The following is a 21,421-nucleotide window of genomic DNA, read 5'->3' as shown; positions in this document are numbered from 1 at the left end:
CCGAGATTCTTTCCTCCATGTGGGAATATACTAGCTACACGACCACCGATCCTCATTGTGAGGAAATTATGAAACTATTCTTTTGTTTTTTCTCTCCCACATGACCTGTTTTTAAAGATCGTTAGTTCGTTACATAGTATTGATTACTTTTCCCCACATCCACATACCGATAGTGTTTTATACGAATTTTCACCCTCAGTTTCTATAACAAATGTAATTATGATTAACAAAAAGAGTCAGATTTTGCCTTTGTGTAAAAATCATCAGGTGGCCAAATATATTGGAAATATGGACATGCATTAACAACAATGATATATATATATATATATATATATATATATGAACATGGGAGATTCCTTACTTGACTTTTTTTTCCAAGATCCACAGTAAAAGAGAGAATCTGATCTGAGGAAATTAATATTATGTCCAAGAGGGTTGGAAGTATCGACATAACACGTGGTTACAATGCCTATACGAACAAATCATTGTTTAGAAAATGATATTTATAAGTATTTTAGTAATTCAGATACATATACGACAAGTACATTATCAATCAATGAGCTGCCACATTCTTAATTATTTTTCCAAAATAAATAGAAAGGGGATAGAAAAAAAAAGAAATTCGTCGACGAAAAAAGGTTATAAAAGCAGTGTCCCGAATCAACAATTCTCATATAAGCACCAACACTTCTTTCTCTCATCACATTATAATTCTCTCTTGTATCTTCACTTTTCCATCCACAAAAACCAAATACCCCTTCCAATAAAATGGGTCATGAATGGTATTTTTAATTCTTTTATTCATCATGACATTATATATATATAAATTAATCTTTACGCTTATGTTATAATGCGTTACTAGTTCTATTGTATACTGAATACTGATGAGAGATGCCGAATGCATATACAAATATATTAATTATATTGTACATCTTGTGATTAATAAATAATATATATATATATATATATATATATAAAAATGTAGGATCGATGCAGAGAAGGAGTTCAAATGGAGTGAGGATGTCAAAGTTGAAAGTGAAGTGACGGAGATTGTTCTTGTTCGCCATGGAGAAACCACTTGGAACGCTGCAAGAAGAATCCAGGTATCTATCTATCTATCTATATGCAAACACACGTATGTGTGGATGTATGCATATATAGGGTAACGTCAACATGCATATAAGCACGTAGATGTATTTACATAAAAATTTACCAAATGCAGGGACAAATTGAATCAGAGCTTAACGAAGTTGGACAAAAGCAGGCTGTTGCAGTTAAGATCAAATCCATTTTCATGTCTTTCTTCTATATATATATATATTCTACTAAATACATTATATTTAATCTATTTACGCACATGCATGATCGTTGAAATAATAAATAGATCGCTGAGAGTGATACCCGTAGCAGTGTATTCATCAGACCCGTAGCAGTGTATTCATCAGACCTCAAACGAGCCAAAGACACTGCTCTAATGATCGCCAAAACTTGTTTTTGTCCCGAGGTTTGTATATTTACATCTATCTCTCTCTCTCTCTATATATATATATATAACACTAAGCAGAAAAATCAATGATATGTAATTTCGTATATATGTAAAACAGGTGACCGAAGTACCTGACTTGAAAGAGAGGCACGTGGGTAGTCTCCAAGGGCTGTATTGGACGGAAGGAGCTGAGAAAGAACCCGAAGCTTACTCTGCTTTTTTCTCCTCCCAGAATGACCTCGAGATTCCTGTAAGATTTATTAGTACTACTTAATTTATTTCTCTACTATATTATTCATAAATTTCAGTTACTTAACAATATTTATATTTAATCTGTGATTCATGTATTTATACAAATACATGAATCACATGTATTTATTGAGCTTCGACCAGCTTCGACCAGCTCTGTGATAGATCTATGAATGCTCTTGAGAAAATTGCAAAGAAACACAAAGGTATCCCATCCAACTACACATTAAATTCGATATTAGAAGTATTATTTATTATTATTAATCTTTCTCATCATGATGTCATCGTTTTTAGTAATTTTAAGATGCACAAAAATTTAATAAAATTGTTAATAACTTTGCATGGTGTGGAATTGAAGGAAAGAGAGTGATAGTAGTGACTCATGGAGGGGTTTTGAGGGCAATATACTTGAGGATTACGCAAGCTTCCTCTGCCGGAAAACTCCTAAATGCGTCAGTCAATGTAGTTCACCTCCGTCACAAGAAATGGATCATCGATTCGTGGAGCGATGTTTCACGTCTCTCCTCCGTTGGATTTCTCCAACGTGGCTTTGATGGCGACGCCAAGCCCTAGAGAACCTCCACATCGATTCATACCTGATATCTTACGTCTATTGAACGAGAGATCTATATATATATATATATATCTTCTATCTCTGTATTTGTTGCTGCTGTGTGTTTGTTTTTTAAGTAGATATATTCTTGTGGATCAGTTCATGTCTTCTTGTATTTTGTATTAATCGATCATTTACAAGATCTCGAGTTAAGGATCTTCAATAATAAGCTTTTCTTATCAAAGGGCGTTACAACGGAGGAAGCTTACCAAATGCATTTTGAAATACCATTAACTTACCGAGAAGATAGCCACAATTGTAACAGTGATTACTTTTGCGAGGGCCAGAGGAAGAACTAAAACATGATGATAGTGGCATCTTAATCTCTGACTAATATAATCTAAACTCCTCTTACCAGATGAATAAATATTTAGCGACCAATCTCAAGCGGTTTCCAGTTATATGTCAAGACGCTGCAGATTGATCTTTGTTGCTGCATTTTTGATGAGTTCTTTCCGGACATCGACCTTAGATTAAAAAACGTTAGAAGATCAATCAGATTGCAGTTAAGTCTTGAGAATGTCTTGTTTTTACCCTAAAGAAAGAAAAGAACAGAAATCAATGAAGTTGGAAATTTGTAGGCTTACCCGAGCACCCATAAGTGATGAAAATGTCATGTTTGCTTCTGCTATATCCTCAACAACTAATTGCTTCAATATCCTTGTTTCTGGATTCATTGTTGTTTCCCAAAGCTGCTCAGGCATCATCTCTCCCAAACCTGCAAAAGCAGAAAACGAAACAGTGCCGGTTTGCTTAGTTTGCTATGTTATTCTGGTACTGGACGCTAATGATCCCAACAGGTAGTACAAGTGCCTCTGACATACTCATATTATGTGAGAAGCCAGGCAATGTAAATCGCAAAGCTCAGATTTCGGTTTAAATATTTTACCTTTGAACCTTTGAATGGTGTAGGATGCGTTTGCAGGGAAATTGGCGGTGATCTTTTTAAGGTCTGCGTCATCATAGCAATATTGAGCATGTTTCCCCCTTTCAACCTGATTATTTTCATAGTAAAACAGTTTTTGTTAGAAATTCCTAAATCTGAAGCATCCAATTTCTGAAGATCATAATATATAAAATCTAGTAATCTACCTTGAATAGAGGTGGAACGCCGACATAAATGCAACCCGCATCAAACAAGGCTCTCTGCAAAAAAAGAAATATTAAGTCCATTGTACAACTGCATAAACGCTGCCAACTATGTAGGGCAATAATTTTTTCCTAAACTAATACCTGATATCTGAAGAAAAAGGTCAACAGAAGTGTCCGTATATGAGCACCATCAACATCTGCATCTGTTAAGATGATTATCTTATGGTACCGCAAATTTTCTTTCTTAAATTCTTCTCCCTGAAACCAATTATTTATGGCATTGAGTTTTCCATACCCAAAAGAAAGAGAAAAAAAAAGAGAAAAAAAGAGAAACAAGAGATGGAAAGGGAGATATCACCTTCACACCGAGGCCAAGTCCAAGAATTAGATTTTGAATTTCTTCATTCTTATACATGGCTGCTTCATCCTTTCTTTCAATGTTCAGAATTTTACCTCTCAAGGGAAGAATTGCCTACAAAAACCAAAACCTGTTGAATTATCTTTCAAAGGAAGAATTGCCTTTTCAAGCTGTACAGATTTCTCCAATTTCACAGAAGATACAATGTCTTTGACTGATATAGAGAAGACTCCTAGTATTGATTAGTCTAATCCTAGCCTATTCTTTGGAAATTAAATGTAAGTTCTTTCAAGGATGGATCAACAATCAAATCCCCTAATCAGCACCCTTATTGGATAGAGGTACAATGAAATAGAGGTAGATCTGATTACCTGAAAACGTCTGTCACGGCCCTGTTTCGCACTGCCACCAGCAGAATCTCCTTCGACGATAAAAATCTCTGGAGAGAGTGAAAAGAGATGTCACTACTTGACCGAATTAGCATGGCCAATGGCTTACAGTTTGTAATTATTGTAGTCACATAATTAGAGCGTATGGATTCCTTTTCTAACTTCTCACTTGGAATATAAGAATATTCAGATACTTTCTGTCATGTTTAGCTTTAATCAATAATACAAACGACATTTTCATGCTGGCCAATACATACCAGATTCTTCAGGATCTGTTGATGAGCAATCAGCCAGTTTCCCAGGAAGTGATGATGACTTCAAAACGCTTTTCGACCTGACCAACTCCCTCGCCCTTTTGGCAGCCAAAGCAGCCTAGAGAGAAAGCATGGTGAGGTAGATTTTCATAATAATTTGGTTGAAAGATAGCAACTAATACATTAATATTAAGCAGAGCACGGGATAAATAACATGAAGGACGTAGAAAGCAATACGCTAAATCAAATTACTCGATAGCTAATTACAGACTTCTGTAACCGTCCTTGTGGGTTAAAACATACATTTGGTGCATGCTTGTAGATGAAGGATCAGAAGTATTGATATGTGGATCAAAAGCATACCTTGTAAGCGTTAAGGGATTTGGAAATAATACTCTCAAGTACATCTGGATGCAATTCCAAGAACTCTGTGAGGTACTCCTGAACTGATTGGTCAACAATTTTTCTCACCTCTGGATTCCCTAATCTTGTCTGCAAGGGGGAAGGAGGATTAGGAGACAAATTATATTAGTCGGGGTAAATTTTCACAAATGAGACAGAAAATAATGCTTCATGTTGGCCAGGGATCATCAATAAAGAGTCAATCATTATGGGTTTACGTACCTTTGTTTGACCTTCAAACTCAGGATTAGGAACCTTGACTGAGACTATACAGGTCAATCCCTCTCTAACATGTTCCCCACTTAAACTAATATCCTTCTCCTGAAACCACAGCCAACAAAAATATTTGTAAAAAAAAGACATACAAAAAATGGAGAAGAATTAGGAAGTACATTGTTCATTGTATATGCCAAAGCAGGTAGGAACTAAGAACGTTTTACAGCGGAGCCTAGTACACTGTATATGTACAGGTAATCAAATTTATCCCAGTTAAAAAAGAAGAGAATATAGTTTTCTACCTACATCATCTAAGAGGACTCTTTCAACCAAAGTAGTATCATGAGAAACAGAAGTTGGAAAAGCCCATGAGATTTTCATAACAAATGAAAGATAAAAGATGATAGATTAAAGGGTCGAAACCTTGTAAAGATGAAAATAGGCAGATAAGCTAAGCTGGTTACAGATGTCATACCTTAACAGCCTTTGACTTTTTTGCAAGGGTATTAAGAGTCCTAGTTAATGAAGCCTTCACACCTTCTATGTGTGTTCCACCATCAATAGTGCGAATGCTATTGGCATATCCCAGCATCGTGTCTGAATATGCATCTGAACACCTGATACAAAAATGTGCCCCGCCTATAAGATTAGATCAATCTAAAGCAACATCATGCCGTGAATAACATGAACAAAGTATTACCACTTTTATTGATCCAGTTTACAGGTAAGAGCAAAACCACATAACATGCAGACAAAATTTTCAATTTTGTGGACAGATTACCTTGTGACAGAGTACGAGTTGGCTATTATAATGATGTATTTAGTAGGAAAACAACATACCATTGAAGGGCAACGTCCACAGTGGCACCATTTATCTCTTTCCTGAAACCCAGCACGTCATGAATGGGATTCTAAACAAAAGAACTGTCAGCTAAAATTTTCATGTAAAAATAGAAATAAGAAAGTAGTATAGTAATTTATGATATAGGAGATACTCATGCTAAGAGTTCACTTATGTATAAATTCAGTTCATTTTAGTCCATAGACATGTGGGCTAGTCGCTAAATCCCTTGATAGTAATCAACAAATTCAAGAGTGGTACTCAACATATCTTGCTCGCTTAAGTTAGCAGAGAAAGATATTCATTGATGCATAGCAGATCCTTTCACAGAACCTTTTCAAACTTCTAGTCATCTTAGCCTATATAATAAAGAATCTGATAGGCTTTATAGACACCAAACGTTAATCGATGTGTTGATTCTCACCTTATCAGTATTTAGCCAGCTAACATATTCAGTCAATCCTCCAGCAAAAAAATATTCATTATATTGGTTCTTTTCAAGATCATCATCCTCTTTTTTAAGAGAGATGGTAACCTACAAACATAAAGAAAGAGCAATTCGTTATGAAAAAAAGAATCATACAACAATGTGAATTCTCATGTCCTGATGAAAAGTTGTCATGGTTGACCTCGCTTTAAGTTAAGTAATTTCACCTTAGGATTCAGAAATGCAAGCTCCCTAATTCGTCCAGCAATGGTGTTGTGGTCAAACTCAATTGCCGTTGTGAATACTGAGATAGTTCATTTCCATAAGAAGAGAATTTAATCATCAAATCCAGTTTTCACGAAGGTGAGGTAGTAAAGAGTGGAAATCAAGTAAAAACCTTCTTTGTCGGGCCAAAACCTGATGCTTGTCCCTTTAGTCCCCTTTGACTCTAGCGGGAGGACACGGCATGTAAGTGTAGTTATGGGCTTGCCACGAGAATAATTTTGCTTATGCTCCATCCCATCTCTCCAAACCGTGACCTCCAAGGCCTGCAAACCAAGAGATCAAGAAAGCTTCTAAGTTAGCTATACTGGTTTAGTCATCAGCTATAGACATCAGCTATTGAAGTATCCCAAAAAATTGCCCTGCATTCTTGTGGTGGAAGAGTATTTGGCATCGATATGCCCTATTAGGCTATAACTCAATAAGGAAACATTCCAGGTTTTTCCTCGTAACAATCCCACACTGGTTTCAAAAATCATGGAGGGATATAGAATAATAAATCATTTCCAAAAGAAAAGAAAAGGCAATGTGAGTACAGATTAGAACACACCTCAGACAAAGCATTAACAACTGATAAACCTACACCATGTAGTCCACCAGACACATTGTAGCCACTACTCGTGCCACCAAACTTGCCACCTGCATGTAAAACCTGCACAAATAACAAACATGGCAGGTAAATCGCATGTTCAAATAGTATGATAATGATAAGTTATAGCAGTTGTTCTACTTCAAGTAGCATTACCGTAAGCACAGTCTCCAGAGAAGATTTTTTGGTCGCAGGATGCAAATCTGTGGGTATCTGCAAGAAAGCTGTATATATCAATGACAATGAAAAAAACGAGAATAGATAATGGTTCACATATGTGTTTACTCTTCAAGTGTGGGTAGATGTAAGCTAGGGGCAAAAGATCTGCATGATTAAAGAAAGCTGCAGGCAGCACTTACACCAGCAGCAAAAACTACAATCCTTAATTTCAAGTTTAAATTAAGTAGCATGAGAAGGTGGGACACATATCACATACCCCACGTCCATTGTCCATAACACTAACTGAGCCATCTGCATGCAGGACGACATCAACCTTTGAGGCATAACCAGCTTGAGCCTCATCAATAGCGTTGTCAAGTATCTCATAAACCTAAGAAAAAGAGATTACATCAGAAAATACATAAAAAAGAAAAAAAGATGTCAAGAGCCAGTTTGAACAACAAGAGGTTTCAAAGGATAAGGCATTTCACCAAATGGTGCAGACCACGAGGCCCAGTGCTCCCTATATACATTCCTGGCCGTTTTCTAACAGGGTCCAAGCCTTCCAGCACCTAAATGAATCATAGAGAAATTGAACATATAAAGATTTGTAACTAAAATCATGACTTCAAACAATCTTATAGTAACAAAAAGCTATACAAGAAGATCAAAAGAGAGAGAGAGAAATAGTGAAAAAGATAACCTGAATCTGCTCGGAACTGTAACCCTTAGATGTGGCGTCAGTAGACAAGTACCTCGATGTAACAGCATTTGGTTGTATCAGTCTTTGACTCAAAGCATTGGTTAACTGAAACTTAATCCTGAAACTCAAAAAAAAAAAAACTCAATTAAACAACTAAATAGACGAATTAATTCCTTTAATCGTAGAATCTCAAGTATATATAGATTTTCAATTTCTATGAAATTAGAGAGGTTGGCAAAGTCAGTAACGCAAACCCAAAGTACTGAACAAAGAAATACGAAAGCTAATTTCAACCAGGAACCCTGAGAGAGAGAAACGAAAAAGGATTAAAAAAAAAAAACAAACCTGGGGATTGGGGAGGAAAATGGAGGCGGGGAGAGAGATGAGGAGTGAGGATGAAGAGAAGGAGAGAGTGAGGTACTAGTAGAGAAGAGACGAGGACGAGAAGCCATGACCCGTAAATAGAGACGAAGATGATAAGAAGAAGAAGCTCTCTGAATAAGCGCCATTGATGTCTTTTCTTCTTCTTCTTCTTCTTCGAATTTTTTTTTTTGTTTTTTTCTCCTTTTTTTTTTCTTCACAACGATAAAAACCCTAAACCCCAAAGGTGTAATTTCTAAATTTAATTTAACTGTATATAATAAAAGTAAAAATAAAAATACTAATAATTACGAAAACGAGAATTTTGCCGCCGTTTCAAAATCAATAGAGAAGAGAAGACTACACCGAGAGGTAGAGCCCAAGAGGCTTACTTAAATTATGGGCTTATCAGCCCAAATATTAGATATGTTTATTTAAGTATTTTTTGGTGAGAGGAAGGAAACTGAAGTACCAGGTTCGAACCGTGACAATGGAAAATAGACTCATTTACAATGGGTGAACCATGGGTTTAAGGTGTAGAACCTGTCTTGCTTATAGATATAATCTTCTTTTTTTTTTATGCATAGATATATATATATATATATCGCTATTAGTGTGAGTGGATTAGCCATTACATGTAAATTACTAAACTCAAATTCTGAAAAAAAAAACCCAATACTATATCTTTCTTTTTATCAAATCCATATATATACAGTTAACTATGAGTTTTGACTTCTTGTGCTTTAAATGGCAATTGTACTCCCTCCAAATATTTATTGGGTGGATCCAAAACAATAAATATTAACCAGAACATCAGTTATCTTCCAGCAAGTGTCGTCACTCACTTCTTGATCTGTTCACGTTGGTTGGTTGGTTGGTGACTTCTCTGGTTTGCTCCTTTTTGGGTATTCGTCTCGTGATACGCCAACTGAAGACGATAAGCTGAAGCTCTTATCTTATCATCATCATTATCATAAGTGAGAGGTAACGGGGGAAAATGTGATAGAGAGAAGGTGGCTTTTAGATCAACTTTAAGGACATTTATCATATATATCCCCCCAATGGCTTCTTTACGACCTCAAGTCCCGTTTCAGCCACACACACACACCTCAACCCCATACCCTACGTGTCTTTTCGTAAATTCACATATTTTTATGTTCGTTATTAAATAGTATACATGATGTACATTACATACATAGACCAAAATCTAAAGAAAAAAGTTGACTAGAATAAGCAATGAGATACTATTCCAAAATGACAGATTTACAAAGTCAAATTTTTCCACTTGTCCTAATTAGTATTTTTTTGTTATTTATTTTTAATATTTATTTTTCCTTCAAATTGTATGAATATAAACAAGCACTGGATACAATTCTAATTTGTTTTCAATTTTCTCAACTTTGAGAAGCTAATTTGGGAGGGCATAAACGGTCTTTTTCTCTGTATCTTTGATCTGGTGGTTATGAATTTAAGGTGTAGTAGTCACCAATCAACATCTTCCCTCTTCTCAAAATAGCCAATTTATCAAATTATCTATCCTTCAATGTCATGCTCAATCCGGTTTAATGAGCAAAATTGTCGTTTCAAACCGGTTTAAAGCAACCGAATTCTCTAAATGGCGGTCCCAGATTCCCGACCGTTACCACTCAAAAAAAATTATTTCCTTCTTCAGTAAGAAAATTTCGATTTTGTGCACTACATAAAATCCCCAAAATACCCTTTTAAATTGGTACAGAGACACTTTTTGTGTAAACGAATAAATTACGAAGAGAGAGAGAGAGAGATAGAAAAGGAAAGAAAGAGAGAAGAAGAAGCTGCTCATCACTCATCTGTTATCTTCCTCTTCCTCTTCTTCTTCCTTCTTCCTCTTCTTTTTTTCTCTCCCACATTTATATTTTTATTTATTTTTATTTTATCTTATTCTGACACACACACACACGCGACACGCCTCTCTCATCTTTTCTCTCATTCAATGGCGATGATGAAATCTCTTTCCCCTGTTCCTAAGCTTCTCTCCACGACACCAAGCTCTGTTCTTTCTTCTGACAAGAACTTCTTCTTCGTCGATTTCGTTGGATTGTACTGTAAGTCCAAGCGAACCAGACGCAGACTTCGTGGAGGAGGAGGAGGAGACTCCTCACGCTCTTCTTCTCGCTTATCCTCTATTCGTGCTGTTCTCGACCTTGAACGTGTCTCTCACAAAGATCTCTCTTCTCCTTCTGTTTTAAAACCTCAGGTCTCTTTCCTTCCCCGAGATTGATTGTTTTCACAAAAACCCTAACTTGTTGGAAATTTACGACCTTTTTTGTTTTTTTGGGGGGTTTTGTATTATTGATTGATCTTTTTTGAAAAAAAAAAGCAGGTTGCTAATTTGGAAGATATATTGGCTGAGAGAGGAGCTTGTGGAGTTGGGTTTATAGCAAACTTAGATAACATACCTTCACATGGAGTTGTCAAGGATGCTCTTATCGCTCTTGGCTGTATGGAACATCGTGGAGGTTGCGGAGCTGACAATGATTCTGGTGATGGCTCTGGTCTTATGTCTTCCATTCCTTGGGATTACTTTAACGTCTGGGCCAAGGAACAAGGTCTTTCTCCCTTTGATAAGTTGCATACTGGTGTTGGTATGATCTTTCTTCCTCAAGAGGATACCTTTATGCAAGAAGCCAAACAAGGTAAAAAAAACTCCTTAATCTTGTTGATGGAACTAGCAATACAGATTCAATATGTTTGCTAAAGTGTATGTTGTTTCGTTTTTTTTCTTTCTTGTAGTTATTGAAAACATATTTGAGAAAGAAGGATTACAAGTTCTTGGATGGAGGGAAGTTCCTGTAAATGCTCCCATAGTTGGTAAAAACGCTAAGGAGACAATGCCTAACATACAGCAAGTGTTTGTGAAAATCGCAAAGGAAGATAGTACTGATGACATTGAAAGGGAGCTTTACATCTGCAGGAAACTAATCGAAAGGGCGGTGGCTACTGAGAGTTGGGGAACTGAGCTTTACTTCTGTTCACTGTCCAATCAAACCATAGTGTACAAGGGCATGCTTCGATCCGAAGCTCTTGGATTGTTTTATCTAGACCTTCAGAATGAGCTTTATACGTCTCCTTTTGCTATATATCACCGAAGGTACAGTACAAACACTAGTCCTAGGTGGCCTCTTGCTCAACCAATGAGGTTTCTTGGACATAACGGAGAGATCAACACCATCCAGGTTTCTACTATTTCTAAACATTTTTATGACTCATCATGGTACTTCAACGATGAATGAAGGATCAAAGGTTAAGATGATTGTTTCGTTTGAATTGTGCAGGGGAACTTAAACTGGATGCAGTCTCGAGAAGCTTCTTTGAAGTCCTCTGTTTGGAATGGCCGTGAAAATGAAATTCGTCCATTTGGTAATCCCAGGGGTTCAGACTCTGCTAATCTTGATAGTGCTGCAGAAGTAAGTAGTGTTGGCTTCTTTATGTTCTAGGTAATACATTTTTCTTTTTTGTTGGTACTAACTCGCCACTCATTTGGATATCCTGCAGATATTAATTAGAAGTGGCCGAACTCCAGAGGAAGCTCTTATGATTCTTGTCCCTGAGGCATACAAAAACCATCCAACTTTATCTGTCAAGTATCCTGAGGTAATGTTGATCATCAGATTTTATTAAACATGTCAAGTATCTGTCAAGTATCCTGAGTCTTCTTTTTTATTTGTTTTCTCAATGAATATATTGCAAAACTCACCATTATCTCTCCCTCTGCTTCTTATTTAACTGCAGGTTGTAGATTTCTATGACTACTACAAAGGACAAATGGAGGCTTGGGATGGCCCTGCCTTACTTTTGTTCAGGTAAATCTTTTTGAGTACTGGCTCTGTATTGTACCTTTTTAGTAGAGCACGTTTTGGAAAAAGGTCATCTAATCTAGCTATTGTTTTGTGGAATGAGTCAAGGGAATTTCTTGTCAAACTGCATTCTTGTTGTTTGCCTGTTGTGTCTGAAGCTCAGGCTTCTCTATTCCCTGTTCGTTTTCTCCATTTTTTTTTTCGGCTTCTCCTCAGGTTTATCTGACACTTGCTACTTGAATTCGTCACCTAGTGATGGAAAAACAGTTGGGGCTTGTCTTGACCGTAACGGACTTCGTCCTGCTCGATATTGGCGGACTAGTGACAATTTCGTGTATGTAGCATCTGAGGTATTTCACTTTTCTATTCATCTACGATCGATGGTCCAAGTCACTCTAGCACCAGATTTACTGGTTTTACAAGACTCACTAGGTAAGAGAAGCCTATTCATCTTAGTAGTAACTTACCTTTTTTTTAGGTCGGAGTTGTACCAGTTGATGAGGCAAAAGTCACAATGAAAGGCCGTCTAGGACCTGGAATGATGATTGCTGCTGACCTAGTGAATGGCCAGGTTGGTAGATGAACAGTCCAAATCTTGATTACTCCTTTTCTGAACACGTTCTTACTGTTTCTGTATTAATAACACCACCCGAGATATATCTCTTTAGGTATATGAGAATACAGAGGTAAAGAAGAGAATATCTTCATTTAATCCTTATGGAAAGTGGATTAAAGAAAATTCCAGGTCCTTGAAGCCTGTGAATTTCAAATCCTCAACTGTCATGGAAAATGAAGAAATCCTAAGAAGCCAACAGTAATATATTCCTGAACCTTCATCTTTTTTACTAGATATGCCTCTTGTTTCTCTTCTCATCCAGAAGCTAGCTAATGCTTTCAAATCTCATCTCCTCAGGGCATTTGGTTATTCAAGTGAGGATGTGCAAATGGTTATTGAGTCTATGGCTTCCCAAGGAAAGGAACCAACCTTCTGCATGGGAGATGATATTCCACTGGCTGGATTGTCTCAAAGACCACACATGCTTTACGATTATTTCAAACAAAGATTTGCTCAGGTACATTCAACTCATAGGTTTGTATGTATTGCTTCCTTTTATGACTAGATCCTCAACTAAAGCGTATCTCCTGGTTTCAGGTTACAAACCCTGCCATTGATCCCCTTAGGGAAGGTTTGGTTATGTCTCTTGAAGTAAATATTGGAAAACGTGGAAACATATTGGAGCTTGGGCCTGAGAACGCCTCACAGGTTTTTATAATCACTCTTACTTACATTTCCCCTGTTTTTCCCTCATTGTGTTTTGCACCTATTTATGTATGGTTTTGTTTTGCATGAACCAGGTTATTCTGTCTAACCCTGTGTTAAACGAAGGAGCCCTAGAGGAGTTAATGAAGGATACATACTTGAAACCCAAGGTTCTGTCAACATATTTCGATATAAGAAAAGGAGTTGAAGGTTCCTTGCAAAAGGCTATATATTATCTTTGTGAAGCAGCTGATGATGCTGTCCGAAGTGGCTCTCAGCTCCTCGTTCTTTCCGACCGATCCGATAGCCTGGTAAGTGTCATATAGTTTATTCACAACAATGTTATGATGTTAGGCTTTTTGTTCAAGATATTAGGGCCTTACATAAAACTCTCATTTTAGGAACCAACCCGGCCTGCAATTCCGATAATGTTAGCTGTTGGTGCTGTCCATCAACACCTTATTCAGAACGGGTTGCGGATGTCAGCTTCCATTGTTGCTGATACAGCCCAGTGCTTCAGCACACATCATTTTGCATGTCTGGTTGGATATGGTGCAAGGTTAGTCTCTTTGGTTTATTAGGAGTTTTCTAAAACTGTCCCTGCCAAGTGATAGTAGCAAACAACTCTTAGTTAAATTTATCAATAAGTATGCTTTGTTTTCCAACAGTGCTGTATGCCCATACTTGGCACTAGAGACATGTAGGCAATGGCGCTTAAGTAACAAAACTGTAGCCTTTATGCGGAATGGAAAGATTCCTACTGTGACCATTGAGCAAGCTCAGAAGAATTATACCAAGGTGAGAAGAAAATTTTAGTACACGTTCTTAAGATGTTTTCTCAAGTTTCTTTAAAGACTCATATTTTAGTTGTTGAAACATTATAAAGGATTCTGATTTACAAATGGCTTATCTTTGCAGGCGGTTAATGCAGGACTTCTTAAAATTCTTTCTAAGATGGGCATCTCATTGCTTTCAAGGTTCCACTTTTATCCTCTAATAACTTATGTTATGTGCACTTCTACAACTACTGATCACTTAGCATTTTATTTGTTCAGTTACTGTGGTGCTCAGATATTTGAGATATATGGTTTGGGAAAGGAGGTTGTTGATCTTGCATTCACTGGAAGTGTGTCCAAAATCAGTGGACTCACCTTTGATGAGGTGAAAAAATACATATGCTGATGTTCTGATTACTTTTGATGAGTTTCACATCTCTTCTAACAAAACGCAGTCTTCTTCTTTCAGTTGGCAAGGGAGACATTGTCTTTCTGGGTGAAGGCCTTTTCTGAGGATACAACTAAACGATTAGAAAATTTTGGATTTATTCAATTTAGGCCTGGAGGTAAAAACTCTTTCTCAGTTTTATTTCAGTTCAGTATGTTTGTATATGCATTTTCATTTACACAAGTCTTGTTACTTTAGGTGAGTATCATTCAAACAACCCAGAGATGTCAAAGTTGCTCCACAAGGCTGTCCGTGAAAAGAGTGAAACTGCATATGCAGTCTATCAACAGCATCTCTCTAACCGACCTGTTAATGTGAGTATATATCTAGTTTCTCTTCCTCAAGCCTTTTTAGTTTCTTGATTAAGTTCACTAATTATGTCTGAACACTTGGGGCTGGCTCTCTCTCTCTCTTTAGGTCCTCCGTGATCTGCTTGAGTTCAAGAGTGACCGTGCACCGATCCCAGTAGGAAAAGTCGAACCAGCCGTTTCTATTGTTAAGAGATTTTGTACAGGTGGAATGTCACTTGGTGCTATTTCAAGAGAAACTCATGAAGCAATTGCTATTGCAATGAACAGGATTGGTGGTAAATCAAACTCTGGAGAAGGTGGAGAGGTAAAAATATTCATTTTCTATTTTAGATTAGTAAGAAAATCAAAATCTAAGGCACTGTTTGTTTTTTTCCCCTCTGCAGGATCCTATCCGTTGGAAGCCACTTACAGATGTGGTTGATGGATATTCACCAACATTGCCACATCTCAAAGGTCTTCAAAACGGAGATATTGCAACAAGTGCTATCAAGCAGGTAATGTTTTCATCTGTTTATATCATATAACTTTGTTCTGCAGAGAGATAAAATTTAGTGGTAACTTTACTTATTTTGTATATATCTCAGGTTGCTTCAGGGCGTTTTGGAGTCACACCAACATTCTTGGTGAATGCAGATCAACTGGAAATCAAAGTCGCACAAGGTGCTAAGCCTGGGGAAGGCGGTCAGCTTCCAGGAAAGAAAGTTAGTGCGTATATCGCAAGGCTAAGAAGCTCTAAACCTGGTGTTCCGCTTATATCACCGCCTCCTCACCACGACATTTACTCTATAGAGGATCTTGCTCAGTTGATCTTTGATCTACACCAGGTGATCAATCTTTTCAGAACTCAATAAAACAGTTGAGATTAACCAAAGGAACTCCGTGTAATCTAATTCCCAACTGAATTATAAACAAACAGATTAATCCAAATGCAAAAGTATCAGTCAAGCTGGTCGCAGAAGCTGGAATCGGAACAGTTGCTTCTGGAGTTGCAAAGGGTAACGCTGATATCATTCAGGTATCAACTTGAGAACAAAACATTGCCTCTTGTTTCTCCCATGTAGTCTTGTGCCGAGAAGTTTCATTGTTCTTTTTGATATGATTTTCAGATATCAGGGCATGATGGTGGAACTGGTGCTAGTCCAATAAGTTCCATAAAACATGCTGGTGGACCATGGGAACTTGGACTAACAGAAACCCACCAAGTAAACATTTTGGCTACAATCTGCTACTAATTCTGTTGGACATTCTGAGTATAAAGACTCATTCATCTACTTGCTTTATTCTCTTTTTGCAGACACTAATCGAAAACGGACTTAGAGAAAGAGTCATATTAAGAGTCGATGGAGGCTTAAAGAGTGGTGTTGATGTTCTAATGGCTGCAGCTATGGGTGCTGATGAATACGGATTTGGTTCCTTGGCCATGATTGCTACTGGCTGTGTTATGGCTCGTATTTGCCACACTAATAATTGCCCAGTGGGAGTAGCAAGTCAGGTAAAACTCAAAAATATTTAGTAAATTTTCCTTGGCTTGTTAAACATCTTTTCTTGATTTTTACTAATGTTTGTATAAAATTCTATGTATGGTCACAGAGAGAAGAATTACGTGCAAGATTCCCTGGTGTACCTGGTGATCTTGTCAATTACTTCTTATACGTAGCAGAAGAGGTTAGCTGACCTTGTACCATCTCAATCATTAAGACTATTAGGTCCTAATCTCATCTCAAGTATAATATTTTCTCGGCAGGTGAGAGGCATCTTAGCACAGTTGGGATACAACAAGTTAGATGATATCATTGGACGAACAGAGTTACTGAAACCACGGGACATTTCGCTAGTGAAAACTCAGCATCTTGATTTGAGTTATCTTCTTTCGGTATGTGCTTTGTATCCATACTCTATTTCTTCTACATGAAATGAAGAATCATATTTATATCAGTTGTTCTAACTTCTCTTCTTTTTTTCACTATATTAGTCTGTTGGAACACCTTCAATGAGCAGTACTGAAATCAGGAAGCAAGATGTTCATACAAATGGACCTGTTCTAGATGACGATATTCTTGCAGATCCATTGGTAACACAAGTCTTTCCCTGATGTTTCTGCACCTGGTTCTGCTAACTATGTGGTTGTTAACAGAGTTTTATTAATATCTCCAGGTGATAGATGCAATAGAGAACGAAAAAGTGGTTGAGAAAACAGTCAAAATATGCAACGTAGACCGTGCGGCTTGTGGTCGCGTTGCTGGTGTTATCGCAAAGAAGTATGGAGACACTGGTTTCGCCGGACAAGTGAATCTAACGTGAGATATATAAACTAAAGCTTTGTATAAATTGATATGTTTCAGTTCAAGTTATATATAGCTAAACCGAGTTATTTACTCTCTTCTTGTTCTGCAGTTTCCTTGGGAGCGCAGGACAGTCCTTTGGGTGCTTTTTGATTCCCGGTATGAACATCCGGCTCATAGGAGAGTCAAATGACTACGTTGGAAAGGTACATTAGCATCCATATGCATAGGAAAAAACAGTTTTGCCATCAACTGTAACTTGTTATGAAATCTTCTGACAATGATTTGATCTTTTTTGAAGGGAATGGCTGGTGGTGAAATAGTAGTAACTCCTGTGGATACAATCGGTTTTGTGCCCGAGGAAGCAACCATAGTTGGTAATACTTGCTTGTATGGTGCCACGGGAGGTCAGATATTCGCTAGAGGCAAAGCTGGAGAGAGATTTGCAGTGAGAAACTCACTCGCTGAAGCAGTAGTTGAAGGCACTGGAGACCATTGCTGTGAGTACATGACTGGTGGCTGTGTAGTCGTGCTTGGAAAGTGAGTAAAAACGCGACAATTCAAACCCGACTGATCAGAAAAGAAAAATCTATATCTAATGATTATATTTGAAATGCTTTGTATTGTATAACAGGGTTGGAAGAAACGTTGCTGCTGGTATGACAGGAGGCATAGCTTACCTTCTTGATGAAGATGACACTCTTCTTCCTAAGGTTTGTTTCTTTCTCTCTTTAAGGTGAAATTTAGATTATTTCCTTTCAACATTCATCTGAACAATCTCTATTTTACAGATAAACCGAGAGATAGTGAAGATCCAGAGAGTAACTGCACCTGCAGGGGAGTTGCAGCTGAAGAGCTTAATTGAAGCCCATGTCGTAAGTCATCTCAACGGCATATCATCAGTAGCTTGTCTTAGATGTCATCATAAATATAAAACTCTCTTTTTGTTTTGGTTAATATATAGGAAAAAACTGGAAGCAGTAAAGGCGCAACGATTCTGAATGAATGGGACAAGTATCTACCCCTCTTCTGGCAACTGGTTCCACCGAGCGAGGAAGACACTCCTGAAGCTTCTGCTGCTTATGTAAGAACAGCCACAGGCGAAGTTACATTTCAATCGGCATAGACATCATATTCAAAAGCATGTTGGGAACACAGGGATTTGATACATTAATGGTGGACTATGGAAGAGATTTAGAATCATTATCATTCATAGATCAATGTGTGTCTGTGACAATATTCTTATTGTCATTTGATCTTCAAACACTACCATGGTTGCTATAACTGTACAGTAAATTCAGTAAAGTAACTGCTTTCAAGTTTCAACTGCCATAAAATAATCATCCAATAAATTTGCATATTCTCTTTTATAGAATAAGGTTTCCGAGTTGAATAATCATTTTTAAGAAGAAAAAGAAAATGTTACAGAACTACTAGAAGGATACAATATTAAATTCTGAGAAAGTCGTCTAACATTAACTAACAAAGATATGATTCTCTCTTTGAAAATCTTCATCTCTCATTATGATTGGCGTAATCCCAAGAGCATACCATTAATGAGTTCCTCCAGTCTCACTTTGCAATCTCCTATCATCTGCACAAAGAAGAAGAAGAAAAAAAACACGATTTTAGATTCTTTAACTATATGAGTTTCAAGTACGAAGACCACTTTTTATTTATGTTTTCAGACAAAGCACCTGAAGATGCAGAGTGTAAAATATCCTTGCGGTGGAAGAAACTGAAGAAGAGACGCTTATGACATTAAGCCCGTTTTCTTCTAACGTAAGCAACATGTCAGAGATAGATGTATATTTCGATGTAGCAATCTGGACAGCAATCTCTGTGTCAGTGAGCCAGTTTGCTGATATCTGTTGGGAGGAAGAAGAATCTATTGAGTCCATCATTGCTTTGTTTCTGAGCCGTTCTTGGTTAGTTTTTCTCGAGATTCTCTTCAAAAGCTCTTCTTTTCTCCGAGACAAACGTTGAAGTTCATGCTTCTGCTCTGGTATGTACTTCACCACTCTCGCTACCGTCATTGGAATGCTCAGCTTCCTCTGTATAATCGCAGGTCAAAAGGGTTTCTTTAGTATCCATTTCAAGATTACATAACCTAACCTTGATCCGTTTATTTAGATGTTACAAAAAGAAAAAGAAAAAAACAGTTTTAAAGCACAAACCTTTTGATCAGCCGGAGGCAAGAGGTCACGAAGTGAAGAGTACAAGGCGTTAAGCTTTCTACGGCGGCCTCGTTCGTTTGCGTTGTGATTAAGTTTCTTCTCCAAAACTGTTCCTTTATCTTCTTCTTGATCATTGTTACTGATAGTATTAGTACCATTGCTGTGACTAAGACTCGTATTGATGTTATAGTTCTTGGATTCATCTGATTGGGTGAAAGAAGGATAAAGGATAGAAGGAAGATATTGGAGAGTAGGAGCGAAGGAATCAACTTCAGACTGCAGCCATGGATACTCCATTGTTGAAGGAGAGTACCATGCTTGCTGCTTACTTGGAAATATTGGTGTTAAGGCACACATTTTTCTTTGTCCTCTTACAGAAGTTAAGAGAGAGTAGATGAAAGAGAAAGAGAGAGTTTAATTTGATGGTGAAGATAAAGGATGAGGAGGAGGATGAGGAAGATGATAAGACCGAATTTGAGATGATGGAATCTATATCAATGTAGTTGATGCTCTAGTTGTGTCCCCAAGTAGTTAGTATTTATAGCTCCATGATTAGTGGAAGTTTCTTTAAGCATTTTTACACTCCACACGCAGTCTCGTGCTGGGACGAGTACGGCACGAGCTTTTCGTACAACATTATCTATTTCATATTCCTCTCAAAATAGTACTTAAATAACTCGATGATCGAGGTTTACTTCAAAGCTTTAACTTATGGACATTTATAGATTATATTATACTATTCCAAAACGTAATGTTCATTATACATAAGTTAGGTTAGCCTTCTTTTTAAGTAATAGCGTATATTGTACAAAAGTATGTACTACCCTTAATTAATACACATCCATCTTCTTCTTTTTTTAATTAGTTATATTTTGAATGTGAACGCAGTTTAGTGAGGGTATCTGGTTTTAATCCTCTCACTATCACCAAGTTAATTCTTACATGTATGCATACATCATATATATGAGATTTCTTCTAGATCTCTTCGATGTTTTATTTTAACTTATTAAAGTGTTGTTGATTTCCCACCTGAAATTGTCTGCATGGTGTTTAGTAATTTATCTTTTTTTTTTTTTTTTGGTTCAAAGTGTTTAGTAATTTATCACGCATCCAAATAAAATAGACAATGATTCAAACGAACCGTCATGCGAGTGTGTATTTGAGGTGGTTCGTTTTCGAACTTTTTTGGATATACATCATCTTTTAAAACAGTAGATCCCCTTCATATTAATCTTGTCATATTTTTGTAAATATCAAACGAGTAGAAAATAAGGAGGAAGAGAGGGTAAAAAACGCACACGCCCTTTGGTCAACGTCACGTGTCAGCCGCAGGGTCGAACCGAAGAACCACATCTTCCATGTACACATCATCATTTTTACTATTATTATTATTTATTTTTTATACAAGTATACAACACTTAACAGTTAACAGTTAATTAAAGTTTTTTTTTGGGGTTCGTTCTGCCAAAATCCCTAGACAGTCTTAACTTTTATCTTCCAAAATACTTTTGAGTTCTTCTTCTTGTATTAATTTGTAACCTTAAAATGTGTATATATATTTAAAAAAACAATTAAATTAAGACCCTAAAACAATATGCAGTAACTTGCCTTTAAAATATAAATTTATTTTTTTAAGCATGTAGGCTTTACCTAAGGAAGGTCTCGCCTACGTTGACATATTAATAACTAATTGTGTTCCATAAAGTAACCAAAAATGAGGAAACGTTTTCATATCTTTACTTCTTCAATTCCTAAAAATATGCAAAACACTCAAGAAAATGTTGAACTTTATATACATAAAGAACTAAGGAAAAGACTAACTAAAAGAAAACACTTTAAATTATACTAGTTGAGTTGTGATTTCTTTATTCATTTCTCTCTAATATATTAGGGGAAATTTATATATTTGA

General features: G+C 36.9%; 4 protein-coding genes across 7 annotated transcripts; 2 read left to right on the top strand and 2 right to left on the bottom strand.

Moving 5' to 3' along the window:
* Positions 1-650: 650 nt before the first annotated feature.
* Positions 651-2,532, top strand: LOC104708709 (metal-independent phosphoserine phosphatase). 3 transcript variants are annotated; one of them, XM_010425322.2, is made up of 7 exons: positions 651-782; positions 986-1,103; positions 1,223-1,273; positions 1,385-1,504; positions 1,605-1,736; positions 1,870-1,941; positions 2,094-2,532. In XM_010425322.2, the coding sequence occupies exons 1-6, from the start codon at positions 769-771 to the stop codon at positions 1,906-1,908; spliced, it is 474 nt and encodes a 157-aa protein (XP_010423624.2). In that variant the 5' UTR covers positions 651-768; the 3' UTR covers positions 1,909-1,941; positions 2,094-2,532. The 3 variants fall into 3 exon arrangements, with proteins under 3 accessions (XP_010423624.2, XP_087316949.1, XP_087316948.1); XM_087460823.1 differs by having other exon boundaries at positions 652-782; positions 1,605-1,737; positions 1,867-1,941; positions 2,094-2,514; XM_087460822.1 differs by having other exon boundaries at positions 661-782; positions 997-1,103.
* Positions 2,533-2,553: 21 nt separating this feature from the next.
* LOC104708710 (DNA gyrase subunit B, mitochondrial) lies at positions 2,554-8,982 on the bottom strand. Its single transcript, XM_010425323.2, has 21 exons — positions 8,406-8,982; positions 8,061-8,178; positions 7,849-7,929; positions 7,635-7,748; positions 7,355-7,411; positions 7,160-7,261; positions 6,725-6,875; positions 6,555-6,631; positions 6,325-6,435; positions 5,900-5,970; positions 5,535-5,676; positions 5,066-5,164; positions 4,805-4,933; positions 4,445-4,559; positions 4,170-4,237; positions 3,799-3,912; positions 3,582-3,698; positions 3,441-3,494; positions 3,238-3,343; positions 2,936-3,066; positions 2,554-2,815 (listed from the first exon to the last, which is right to left on the bottom strand). The coding sequence occupies exons 1-21, from the start codon at positions 8,567-8,569 to the stop codon at positions 2,747-2,749; spliced, it is 2,190 nt and encodes a 729-aa protein (XP_010423625.2). The 5' UTR covers positions 8,570-8,982; the 3' UTR covers positions 2,554-2,746.
* An 819-nt stretch (positions 8,983-9,801) lies between these two features.
* Positions 9,802-18,671, top strand: LOC104708708 (ferredoxin-dependent glutamate synthase 1, chloroplastic/mitochondrial). 2 transcript variants are annotated; one of them, XM_010425321.3, is made up of 33 exons: positions 9,802-10,656; positions 10,783-11,095; positions 11,193-11,635; positions 11,735-11,866; positions 11,955-12,053; positions 12,192-12,262; positions 12,510-12,606; positions 12,735-12,827; positions 12,925-13,070; positions 13,170-13,329; positions 13,410-13,520; positions 13,613-13,828; positions 13,919-14,076; positions 14,186-14,315; positions 14,436-14,494; positions 14,573-14,678; positions 14,763-14,859; positions 14,940-15,055; positions 15,159-15,356; positions 15,436-15,546; positions 15,637-15,876; positions 15,969-16,067; positions 16,159-16,254; positions 16,347-16,544; positions 16,643-16,717; positions 16,797-16,925; positions 17,025-17,123; positions 17,207-17,349; positions 17,447-17,540; positions 17,636-17,874; positions 17,969-18,047; positions 18,126-18,209; positions 18,299-18,671. In XM_010425321.3, exons 1-33 carry the CDS (start codon positions 10,393-10,395, stop codon positions 18,458-18,460), a joined length of 4,857 nt encoding a protein of 1,618 aa, XP_010423623.2. In that variant the 5' UTR covers positions 9,802-10,392; the 3' UTR covers positions 18,461-18,671. The 2 variants fall into 2 exon arrangements, with proteins under 2 accessions (XP_010423623.2, XP_087316943.1); XM_087460817.1 differs by having other exon boundaries at positions 10,149-10,656; positions 12,473-12,606.
* Positions 18,672-18,699: 28 nt separating this feature from the next.
* On the bottom strand, positions 18,700-20,034 carry LOC104708707 (transcription factor bHLH101-like). The gene is made up of 3 exons (XM_010425320.3): positions 19,512-20,034; positions 19,032-19,388; positions 18,700-18,928 (listed from the first exon to the last, which is right to left on the bottom strand). The coding sequence occupies exons 1-3, from the start codon at positions 19,866-19,868 to the stop codon at positions 18,857-18,859; spliced, it is 786 nt and encodes a 261-aa protein (XP_010423622.1). The 5' UTR covers positions 19,869-20,034; the 3' UTR covers positions 18,700-18,856.
* Between the last annotated feature and the right edge of the window lie 1,387 nt (positions 20,035-21,421).

This window comes from Camelina sativa, chromosome 8, assembly GCF_030686135.1.
Source record: "Camelina sativa cultivar CO46 ecotype springtype chromosome 8, ASM3068613v1".
In the NCBI taxonomy this organism is placed as follows: domain Eukaryota; kingdom Viridiplantae; phylum Streptophyta; class Magnoliopsida; order Brassicales; family Brassicaceae; genus Camelina; species Camelina sativa.
Note: the sequence above shows the minus strand (reverse complement) of the source record. Positions and strands in the feature narration are given on the sequence as shown.

What these genes read in the sequence shown, in the direction of transcription:
- LOC104708709 (XM_087460823.1), top strand. An exon ending in GACAAAAGCAGGCTGTTGCA is followed by an intron (nt 1,274 to 1,384) that starts GTTAAGATCAAA and finishes AATAATAAATAG; the next exon opens with ATCGCTGAGAGTGATACCCG. An exon ending in AATTGCAAAGAAACACAAAG is followed by an intron (nt 1,942 to 2,093) that starts GTATCCCATCCA and finishes GTGGAATTGAAG; the next exon opens with GAAAGAGAGTGATAGTAGTG.
- LOC104708710 (XM_010425323.2), bottom strand. Translation starts at nt 8,569, where the DNA reads ATGGCGCTTATTCAGAGAGCTTCTTCTTCTTATCATCTTCGTCTCTAT. An exon ending in TTGCATTTCTGAATCCTAAG is followed by an intron (nt 6,436 to 6,554) that starts GTGAAATTACTT and finishes TTATGTTTGTAG; the next exon opens with GTTACCATCTCTCTTAAAAA. An exon ending in GCGTTCCACCTCTATTCAAG is followed by an intron (nt 3,344 to 3,440) that starts GTAGATTACTAG and finishes GAAAATAATCAG; the next exon opens with GTTGAAAGGGGGAAACATGC.
- LOC104708708 (XM_010425321.3), top strand. Translation starts at nt 10,393, where the DNA reads ATGGCGATGATGAAATCTCTTTCCCCTGTTCCTAAGCTTCTCTCCACG. An exon ending in TATTCAATTTAGGCCTGGAG is followed by an intron (nt 14,860 to 14,939) that starts GTAAAAACTCTT and finishes TTGTTACTTTAG; the next exon opens with GTGAGTATCATTCAAACAAC. An exon ending in CAAATGACTACGTTGGAAAG is followed by an intron (nt 17,541 to 17,635) that starts GTACATTAGCAT and finishes TCTTTTTTGAAG; the next exon opens with GGAATGGCTGGTGGTGAAAT.
- LOC104708707 (XM_010425320.3), bottom strand. Translation starts at nt 19,868, where the DNA reads ATGTGTGCCTTAACACCAATATTTCCAAGTAAGCAGCAAGCATGGTAC. An exon ending in TGCCTCCGGCTGATCAAAAG is followed by an intron (nt 19,389 to 19,511) that starts GTTTGTGCTTTA and finishes GCGATTATACAG; the next exon opens with AGGAAGCTGAGCATTCCAAT. An exon ending in TTTACACTCTGCATCTTCAG is followed by an intron (nt 18,929 to 19,031) that starts GTGCTTTGTCTG and finishes TTCTTTGTGCAG; the next exon opens with ATGATAGGAGATTGCAAAGT.